Source organism: Anopheles moucheti, chromosome 2, assembly GCF_943734755.1.
Source record: "Anopheles moucheti chromosome 2, idAnoMoucSN_F20_07, whole genome shotgun sequence".
Lineage (NCBI taxonomy): Eukaryota > Metazoa > Arthropoda > Insecta > Diptera > Culicidae > Anopheles > Anopheles moucheti.
The window spans coordinates 6,262,563-6,273,521 of record NC_069140.1 but is presented as its reverse complement, the minus strand read 5'-3'; the positions used below and the strand labels follow the sequence as shown (position 1 = coordinate 6,273,521).

At 43.8% G+C, this 10,959-nt stretch overlaps 2 protein-coding genes across 2 annotated transcripts; one reads left to right on the top strand and one right to left on the bottom strand.

Annotated features, from left to right (window-relative positions):
• Positions 1 to 4,409: 4,409 nt before the first annotated feature.
• On the bottom strand, positions 4,410 to 6,125 carry LOC128298756 (uncharacterized). Its single transcript, XM_053034534.1, has one exon. It carries the CDS (start codon positions 6,123 to 6,125, stop codon positions 4,410 to 4,412), a length of 1,716 nt encoding a protein of 571 aa, XP_052890494.1.
• Positions 6,126 to 9,318: 3,193 nt separating this feature from the next.
• On the top strand, positions 9,319 to 9,747 carry LOC128298606 (uncharacterized). The gene is made up of 2 exons (XM_053034373.1): positions 9,319 to 9,413; positions 9,486 to 9,747. The coding sequence occupies exons 1-2, from the start codon at positions 9,319 to 9,321 to the stop codon at positions 9,745 to 9,747; spliced, it is 357 nt and encodes a 118-aa protein (XP_052890333.1).
• The last annotated feature ends 1,212 nt before the right edge of the window (positions 9,748 to 10,959 follow it).

Genomic DNA, 10,959 nt, shown 5'->3' with positions numbered 1-10,959 from the left:
GGTAAACATAAAAGTGTAAAAAGCTACATTAATAAGAGTGGAATAATATGTGAGCGATAAGGAAGCATGAGAACGTAAGAGAGCTAGAAAAAGAACGAACATAAAAGATTAATTTATTTTAGTGAAATTCCATCAATCAAACTGCTCGACTATCTTTTTTCTGCAAAAAAGGATATGAAAGTTTTAGCAATGTAAAACGTTAAATCGTTCAGTTCGACAAACATAATCGGAGTTGATAGAATGATTTTCATTGTTTCCGTGTTTTACCATCGATTGTGTCCCATAGTGTGTGTGCTTAGCGTTATTTTCTTTTGCTACCCATAATGGGACCACGGACCCCCCCTTAAGGTAGTCAACAGTTATGTTTCGCAGTTTCGGTTTTGATTTTAGTATAAAACATAAACAATTAGATAAATTAACCGTAAACACGTACAATCGATACGCGCGGAGCAGCAAACGAAAGATGAGTGAATGGTGAAGCATTCGTTGTTTAGGCGCGTTTTATGTCTTTCCGTACACAATAGATTTGGAACCGTTTCGGGGTGGAGAAAAAATTCTCTGAGTGGAATTTAGCAAACGCGTTTGTGGATTTTTTTCTTTAAATAGAGAGATAGCTCACGTGTTCTCTCTATTAACTTGAAATGCAATAAGTTCGGTATGTGGCACACATTCTCTTCCGGCAGATGTTTGTGGACTACACACACACACACATACTCCCTGATGTGTTTGCAAACATCTGCACAATCATTTTATGTTAAGCTGTAGTATTTTAGGCGTAGATACCGTTTTGTTTTATTTTTGTAACACGATGATACTAGGAATGCACTCAGAAACAGAAGAATTCAATGTAAAATACTTTGATAGGCTAAAGATGACTCAAAATATATATGAAAACACAAAACAAAACACGGTTCATACCGATGGACCCCGCATATGATTTGACGAGAACGAACGATAGGCAGGCGGTCGGCTAGAAAGGGGGAAACTGTAATTTTAAGTAAAACACATACAAACGTTTTCACAGTGGTTAAAAAAAAAGCGGTTGGAGAGGTGTGGCGCATTATCTTAGCATTGAACAACGACTGCCTAATGTCGAAGACTAAAACAAATCGCATCGGGTGCAGGATGACGGCCGGTGGTTTATGGTTTTTGTGTGAAGTATGAAACAAACATTTGTGTCGCATGCATTCACTATCACTGTTTCGAAAAAATATGCACGTAAACATCCATTTTCCAAACCCCTACAGAAAGGCTGCCGGTAGACCGTTAAACGCACCCCACATAACTATCTCACCGGATAGGTAATATAGAGTGGAGTGAGACACGAGAGAACAGATAGCTTATAGTAATGCGAGACGGAACGTTTTGCTGGAAAACAAAAAAAACAGGTGATAAGGGCGGTCGGGGCTGTGCTACCGATTAGATCTTAAATTACCAACCCCCCCACCACCCTCACGGTCCCATCATATCCACCATCTCATCTTGATCAGTTTAGTTTGCAATATTTTTATTTTTAAATGCTTCTGCTGTGAATGCGTGCCCCGGAGCACCGGATCGACGTGCGCATGGAAGCAGCGATACACATATATAGAGTAGAAGAAATAATATGCAATTACTAGACTTCAATTCAGGTACGATCATAACAATCGTACGAAAAACTGAGTGATGATGATGATGATGACGACGATGTGTTGCCGTATAAATTACGCTGGAAGGAAGGAACACAACACAAACCTACCACCATACATTTAATGGCGAAAGTACCGCCGAAATAGGAGAAATAAGGAAGATGAAAATGGCACATAGTTATGAACAAGGTGTTATAGGTGAAAGCGTGGCGAAGGAAGGATTACATACTTTCGAATGTGAGGACGGAGGGCACGGGAAATCAGTGAGTGGCACAAGGCAACCACTTACGTACACACTCACACACAAAAAGGATACTGTAACAGTAGCAAAACAGGTGGTGAAAGAAAATGTATAACAACAGAAAAAATACATAGAAACATATTGAGGAGAGAGAAGTGCGAAGGGCTGAATGAATGATAATTTGATGCAGATAATACATGATTTAAATAAATAACTTTAAGTGAAAAGAACTCTGTGTTTTACTATTCATCTTACCATCATTACCAGCAGATCTTTTCTCCAGGTTTTTTCTCCAACAAAGTCGTCAGCATGCTGTCTTCCCGTCTATTCGCGAATTGAAGTCCTCTGCTGCTGATGTCTATTGCCTTCCAGGAAATCTTTTATGAATACGACAAGTGGGTTTTGCACTGCTAAGACACAAGTAACAATGAATGCCAAGATATGTTTCACTCCGATGTACTCGTTGATCCACCCCGATCAACAGATAGGTAAGCGCCAGCGGCGGATCAAGCGGTAGGCGGAGTAGGCGGGTTGCCTAGAGCCCCCCTGTGTTGGGGGCCCCACAAAATTTGTGTAATAATAAAAGGCCCTCTCCTTGTGCTAGAGAAGGCGCCGAAGGGTGCCACAATAGGCCCCTGTCGAAATTTGATCACGTCTGCCCGTCGGGGTCCCATTCCTATCAAACGCATTTTGTCGTTTGCCGAAAACGCTTCAGAAACGGAGAAATTTTTGGTTTCTGACACCAAGAGAGCATCCATACGGTAGAGGTAGCACAAAATTTCCGTACCACGTGGTACGATTTCATATAGCTGTACCCTTCCCTCTAGTGATCATTGCGCTTGATCCGTCGACTGATCTTTCCTCTCTTTCCGTTCATCCAAATGTGCTAGCACCCTTATATGACTCTAACCAAGTTCATTTTTATGGAAATAACAATAAGGAGTATTGAAATCATATATTTTTGTATGGAATCATCCTAAACTCCCAGAAACTCCATGACGACATGAGATATAATTATTGCGAAATAACCGAACAATAAACAATACATAATACCTTCGGAAATAGTGGCACTGCACATTTATTACTCCTAATAATTAAAAAACTGAACTGCTGTTCATTTGTGAAACGCACTGTAAGCACTGGATGGATGAAACGAGACGGAGGATTCTCCTCTCAGTACCTGAGCTATTTACTCTATCGATCGCTCTCCCTGGTTTGATAGAATGTGTAATTAATAGCCAATCGTAGAAGATCTCTCATTCTGATACCATCAAAGCGAATGATAACGGTGGTATGCGATATCAATATGTTATGTACAATCATGGCGGAGCCTTGTGCGGATCAGATTGATGTTATCTCCTTTCGTGGATGCTCTCTTGGTGTCAGAAATCACAAAACCGGTCGCTTTTTGGTGGCTCCGATCGCGCATGCGCGGAGACTTCGACGAAAGGAAAAGCGCTTCAAAATAATGTGCAATGGCGACTGAGATGATCGTGGGCTCCTCTAGCTTTTGTGAGGTGGACATTAAATACTTACGGTATTAAATACATTACAATAGGTATTTTATTAAATATTTAAATACACTTAATTCTTTCCATTTTGCTCAGTGTCCCCAACAAATATTGTCATCAAGAAGAAGAATAACCATGTGGGAGACAAACAGTAACGCGAGTCAATCTGCTGATATATGTGATATGTTGTGATATGTGATATTAACATCTATTGTACTGCTCTTTATCCGTATCGTCGTATGCTGAGCGGTGTCCACGTCCTTCGGGCACCGGCACAGCTGAGCTCGCCGGTATATTCATGCAAACTATCCTATACTATATTCATATATTCATGCAAACTATAAACTCAGCATAAAACCGCATGCAATTATGAAGCGCGATCAGCATCTGCTGGTGGCGAAGCTTTCTTGTAAACGCTTTTACGTACATACGTGTTAATATGAAGCATTTTGTGAACAATGTTTTTGTGTGTTTATTAAAAGTTTGATCTTCGGATTCGTGGTTGAGTTGAGAAAAGGGATCAGCGGCGGATCAAACGGTAGACGGAGCCGGGCCTCGCCGTGTTGGAGCCCCAAAAATTTGTGTAGGTGCATACATAAACCCCCTCTCCTTATGGCCCCGAAGGGTACCACGAGAGGCCCTTGGCGAAATTTGGCAAGTTGTTTGTTACGGCTTTTCTTTTTGTTTCCAGTTTATTGTTCTCTGTTGAGTGTATAATGTTGGGGCACATTCTTCAACTACGTCAATCAGGAGTTCCACAATACCACGTATAAGTATTGCATAATTTCTTCTGTAAGGTTATGTATTTAGCCACTTCTGCTACTAATTATGAACCCTGTTTTGCTCTTTTACACATTGTCCTTAGACAGTTACGTAGTGGAACGAATTACTGAATGGTTCCTGGATTCTGAACACTGGTAGCTGGTCGTTATACATGAGGTCGAATAGAAAGCGAACCGACTGCTGCATTACTCCCTTTATTTATCATTATTAGACCATTTGCTTGTTACCGACAGTTGTCCTTTCGCCTTATGGGACTTCGTGGGAAATGTGATGCTCGTAGTGAATCACCCTTTCATCGCCATCCGAACCGAACGACACGGGCGTTGCCTTGGAGTGACCTCGCCCGGAACCGGTAATGAAGCTGCGGAACGAAACCGTCCGCTTGACGGTTTGTTTCTCCTTCGCTGGCAATCCCCCGATGGCACTTGCCGGTGGCTCTAGTGCGGCCAGCTCTTTTCGTGTCAGCGCCACCACCTTCTTCCGTTTGCGCAGCTTGCCGACCATCGAAGGGGGTGGCCGTACGATCTCGGACGCGGTCAGCCGGGACTCTGAAACGTACATACACTCCTCGTGGTTAACACCGGCCGCATCCGTGCACTGGTAGCAGGTCAGATCGCCGTCCTCCATCCGCTTACCTTTGCGGCAGTTGGACCAATCGCGTGTTTTAAAGTCGGCCAGCACCTTCGCCACCTCGTCTTGGTCGGCGTAATCCATCACGTAGATGTTACCGTCGTCTTGGCCGTCCGTGGCCGTGGAGATGTTCTCGCTGTCCGCGGCCTTCAGCTTCATGCTGGCACGGTTCGAACGAAGATCTATCGGCTGGTACCGATATCCGCCGCCATTGGTAGCCGACTGGTGAGGTTTCGTGCGGAGTGCTGGCTTACGAAGCGGACGTGTTGGAGTGCGCTTCGGAGCCAGCGTGGGATGTAAGCCCTCGATGGCCACATCCGTATGCCGTTCGGGGCGTATTTCGGCACTCGTGTGTTCCCGTTCCGCTTCATCCTCGTCGTCTGCTTCATTCTCATCAGCCTGGGCCACCTTTGCCCGGTTCGGGTCATCCTTTTTGCTGTCGTAGTTTCGTTCCTTAACGTACGCGTACTTGCGGTGATGTGGCTCTGTTGCATAGGCACAGCTCTCCGACGCACTGTCACTGGCCGGATCGTGACAGACGCTACACACCATACCGTCCTTCTCGTACGTGCGACAGTTTTTGGGATCCTTCGCCAACCGTCTGCTTTGCTCTTCGGATTCAGCCTTTATGCGCTCGTAATCCTCCGAGGAGGAGTAGTCGAACCGGTCGAACTTGTAGTCACCGTCCTCTTCCTCCTCCTCATCTGCGGCATCATCCCCCTCGGTCGGTTTCTTCGCCGGTGCCTTACGCTGTGGGGCCGACTTCTTGCGCTTGGCGTCCAAATCGTCAAAGTGTTTCGCGATGAACTGCTCGTACCGTTCGGCATAATCTTCCACATCGTCGGAAGCCTCGCCGGAGTCGACGTGTTTTTCATTCTTCTCCACGTCCTCCTCATCCCCATCCCCGTATTCCTCGGAGAGCAGTTCCTTGTCCTGTTCACGTTTGCGTTGTTTCGATGGTTTTCTTCGCAGCAGCCGCATTGGAGCACGTTTGGCCCGCGCCGGTATAACATCTTCCGGCGATATGTATGACGGATCGAGCGTGAATGCCGGTGTCGGGGAAATTGGTCGCAGATTCGCGAGATTGTAATCGGTCTGGAACGCGTGCCCTTCGTCGGGTTCGCCATGATAGTAGTAAGATCGTTCATCAAGCGGCAGAAGATCACGTTCAATGTCGTGCCGAAACTCGTGCCCGAACTCAAACTCAGGTAGCAGCAGCTCGTTTCCGGGCGACAAATGATCGAAACACTGCACACCGCTAAACACAACCGGAAGAAGACACACCAAGGTACTCCACTGTCCTAACGGCGATGCACTTGCCTGGGAAGCCATCCCCCAAAAACACGAGAAGAAGAGTTTAAATTTCGAAAAGAGTGCCGCACTTCTAAACGGGATAGCTAGTTAGTAGCCTTCAACACTCGAAGGCCATTTTCCGACTGACTTCAGGTCGTGCTAGGGTAGGTGAATTTTATAACTGTTCCAAAATGGTCCTACCATTAACGTTGCAACAAATCGCGCACTGTTTTGGTGTTAAATAATCAATCACAGGTGCGAGGAATTGTGCGCAAAACGGCTGGTTGAGTTGAGAGGAAAGAGAGAGAGAGAACTCGAACCAAGCGGGCGGCAAATTTGTCGTCGAAACGTTGCGATACTGATGACGGACACAATCAAATTAAGATTTATTCACAAGTGCGTCAAACTTTACAACTCCAAAAAATAGAATTGTTGAGGTAAAGAGGTTTTTATTGAACTATGATTAGAATTCAATATTTCAATCAGTTAGCATATTTACATACCTTTCTTCTATGAGGGAGATGATCCTGCCGTTATACCAGTTCAACATAGCTTTAAGATCATTTATCATAATACTTACATTCGAATTTGGATAAGCAACCGCAATTATGACCAACAATGTAAATTATTTAAGCAAATACCTCCGTGTTTGTCGATGTTCGACACCCTTGATGTGTCTGATAGTTTTTTTCCTCCTCGAATTCGGAACTGATCAAGCATATCCTTCCAACCCCAATGTGCCTTCACCTCCCTCAACGTAATGCGTCGGTGGCAATGTTTGGAACGCATGGTTGGAACTCCTGGTTGGATTTTTGTCACTCGTAACGACTCGCTAGTGCGCCGGTGCCCGAATGCTTCTGGTGACAAATTGATTGATCAAGCATGTTCGCACAAATCGTTCGAATACAATGGAAGCGCGGTTGGTCGGTGAGAAGTGAGACCGTAAGGGAAGGGCGTTCCGCATCGGCTCAATCGTTGCACCGATGCACCACCGCCACATCGTCATCATCGCAGTAGCCTATGCAAATCGGTGGCAACTAAATGGTGCTAATCGTACCACATCACCAACGAAAAACTGGGCACACCGGGAAATCGGGAATAGTAGTGCAAGAAATAGTCAGTTGAACCGTATCTTTTTTTTTGTTATTGTGAATGCTTTGCTTTTCTTCCATTTTACGCACTGATTGCAACGAAATTGAAAGTGTACGCGGTTTCTTTCCCCGGTTTTTTTTATATTTGTTTCCAAGAGAGGGGTGGAATTTTTTAGTTTAAATTTGTTTCAGAAATTACATGACTGACATAATTTTTGCCACCGATTGATTACCACACATCGTACGTAGATGATTGCTATGAGAAGTTCCAGAGAGACGAATGTAGCTTACATTACATTACATACACTGTACTCGTAGCGAATTCCCACATTGTTTTTCTTCTTCTTGATGACAATCTGTGTTGGGGGACAACAGAGAGCAAAAAGGAAAGAATTAATCACCGTAAGTATTTAATGTCCACTTCACAAAAGCTAGAGGAGCACACGATCATCTCAGTCGCCATTGCATATTATTTTGAAGCGCTTTTCCTTTCGTCGAAGTCTCCGCGCATGCGCGATCGGAGCCACCAAAAAGCGACCGATTTTGTGATTTCTGACACCAAGAGAGCATCCACGAAAGGAGATAACATCGATCTGATCCGCACAAGGATCCGCCATGTTTGTACATAACATATTGATATCGCATACTCACGTTATCATTCGCCTTGACGGTATCAGAATGAGAGATCTTCTACGATTGGCTATCAGTTACACATTCTATCAAACAAGGGCCCTCTCGGGAGAGCGATCGATAGAGTAAATAGCTCAGGTACTGTGGGGAGAATCCTCCGTCTCATTTCATCCATCCAGTGCCTACAGTGCGTCTCATAACTGCGCAGCACTGCAGTTTTTTAATTATTAGCAGTAGGAAATGTGCAGTCCCACTATTTCCGAAGGTATTATGTATTGTTTATTGTTCGGTTATTTCGCAATAATTATATCTCATGTCGTCATGGAGTTTCTGGGAGTTTAGGAGGATTCCATATAAAATATATGATTTCAATACTCCTTATTGTTATTTCCATAAAAAGTAAACTTGGTTAGAGTCATATGAGGGTGCTAGAACATTTGGACGAACGGAAAGAGAGGAAAGATCAGTCGACGGATCAAGCGCTATGATCACTAGAGGGAAGGGTACAGCTATATGAAATGGTACCACGTGGTACGGATATTTTGTGCTACCTCTACCGTATGGATGCTCTCTTGGTGTCAGAAACCAAAAATTTCTCCGTTTCTGAAGCGTTTTCGGCAAACGACAAAATGCGTTTGAAAGGAATGGGACCCCGACGGGCAGACGTGATCAAATTTCGCCAGAGGCCTCTTGTGGTACCCTTCGGGGCCTTCTCTAGCATAAGGAGAGGGGGCCTATGTATACACCTTTTTTTATTACACAAATTTTTTGGGGCCCCCAACACAGGGGGACCCTAGGCGACCGCCTACTCCGCCTACCGCTTGATCCGCGGCTGAATGCAGGAATGGTTCTCTGAAATTTTCCAACGTTTCGGTACTACCGATACCGATTGCACATCTGAGGTTGACTTACTACCTTACACACAATTGCAGGTCATTGACACATAGCCTGGAGGCTCTCTTTATTAAAAGTTTATTTAAATAAATTAGGCAATGTGAGTCATATTCAAGTGTCTTATGCCACGCTTATTAAGAATCCCGTATAACATGCGATGTGAATAATCTCGAATCTCGTCATAAACTGTACACCTTGTTTTTGGATTTTCATTTATGATTAGTATCTTGCAAGTCGTTAAAAATGTATGAGAATTAGAACGTGGGAATGGAATCAGAAAATCAATGCTTTGCTACGGAGGCAATACAGCCATCATCACGGACATTTCTGGGAGACACGTGCATCAACTAGACACACAGACCTGTCACCATGACAATAATAATCCAAAACATCCCGTTTTTATGAACATCCCGTGTGCGTGTGCGATGTACAAAGTGGTGGGAGGAACTTTGTTGAATAGACCAAGGGATCAATCAATAGCCGAAGCCCGTGTTTGTTGAGCCTCTATTTTCAGTTGCTCTTTTGCTGTTCAAGTGTGTTACGCTGTATTATTGGCACACGGGATTATCAGCGGATATCTCACAAATTCGTAGCTTTGTACTGGCAGATTAGCAGCGATGAAGCATCAACAAGTGGTTCCGGACTATGCGGCTATGGTGAAAACGTCCGGCACGTGTCTCTGTTTGGTATTTTCCGGCTGGGTATTATTCAAGTAAGTGGTCTCTAGCTGTAACACACTGCGTCGCTCACTATCAACTCATATTCACGATTCTACACATAACAGGCTAGTTCAAGCTGTGTTCTGGTTGCCGGGCTATCTGGAGAAAAACCAGGATCAATTGTATCGTCGGGTAGAGCAGCGATCGCGAATTGTGCCCAATGATAAAGTGAACAAGGTGGATGACGAAACTCACCTTGGTGCGCTTGTGGCCGGAAGTTCTGACCCTGAACTGCAGGAAGAAGGTGTAGAAAAGGCCACAACCATGGAGGAGAAAGGGGAAAACGATGCGGTCGAGTGTGAGGGTGATAACAAAAAGGACAAATAGTTGAATATGTGTGCAGTCCTAATTTCACGCAAGATCACAACAATATGTAATAGGAGATCCTCCTAGAAGAAAGGAATTCCCAATCATCGCTTAAGATTAAAATATGTTCAAACACAGCGTACCACATTTTTTGTCAGATGTTTGATTTTATTTGATTGTAAGTTGTAATGCTTCTTCCTTTATAATGATGCAAGCCATTTTGCCTAATTTACTTCGCCGTACCAGTTCCCTTCTTCTTCACAATTTGAGGGATAGTGGGGTTACACAGTAAAACGGGATATAGTGAACAAAATCGTTTAAAGGCCTACAACAACGAGAAAAGAAAACAAAAGTTCGATACATTTTACACAGCTTAAGAACAAACCACCCGAAAAGGTTTGTTGCCGGGACATTTTGTCGCTGGGGTTATGTGCTTTTTATATATGGCTTAGAAAGTAAACTTTGCGGTATGAATGCACAGCAACACACACAAAACGCACACACCCACCATGAACTGATTCTTAGAGGATCAACTCAACTCATTGGTTTAGTAGTCAAAACAATTTGGTGGCATTGAATGAAGGTGTTAAGCCAAGGCAGAAGACAGATAGCAAATGGGCAAAGCATAATTGTTAGCGGGGTTTCGTTTTCCATTACTTCCATTATAAACTACTTACTTAAAGCATCCAAGCTCATCCCGGTTACTTATTCTACTGGTAAAAACCGTACAAACAAATTCAAACAAAACTCTCCCAAAGCTAAAGCTTTCTTTTCGGAGCACGTTCGATATGCAGGACTGCGCGTCGTACGTGTGTGTGTGTGTGTTTGTAGCGTGTTCTATGTGCCCTTTTAACACGTTTCTTTCTTGTCCTTTTCCTATGACTTTCTCTATACACAATGAACCTAATACTGCATTACCGATAGACATTCCATTTGTTTATATCTAAACCACCTGTTTCATCATGATCTTCACCGCTTTAGTTGGTATATTCCGTTCCTTGGCAATAATATTCATTACCACACACACACACACATTTTGTACGCATTCTGTACACGTTTAATAATATAAGAAACCAAAGAACTATTCTCCCCGATTATACCGTACTATGTAAGGAAAATAAAGGACAAAAAGGATCGAATCAGTAATGGTTATGCTTAGCAATGGTGCAAGTAGGGCGCTGTACTGCACGTTCGATCGTTTTGTGCAGGATGTTTTGCAAAACCTTTGCCAAT

Excerpts from the sequence above, each read along its gene's own strand:
- LOC128298606 (XM_053034373.1), top strand. The coding sequence starts at position 9,319 with ATGAAGCATCAACAAGTGGTTCCGGACTATGCGGCTATGGTGAAAACG. Across the intron at positions 9,414-9,485 it reads TCCGGCTGGGTATTATTCAA|GCTAGTTCAAGCTGTGTTCT; the intron begins GTAAGTGGTCTC and ends TACACATAACAG.
- LOC128298756 (XM_053034534.1), bottom strand. The coding sequence starts at position 6,125 with ATGGCTTCCCAGGCAAGTGCATCGCCGTTAGGACAGTGGAGTACCTTG.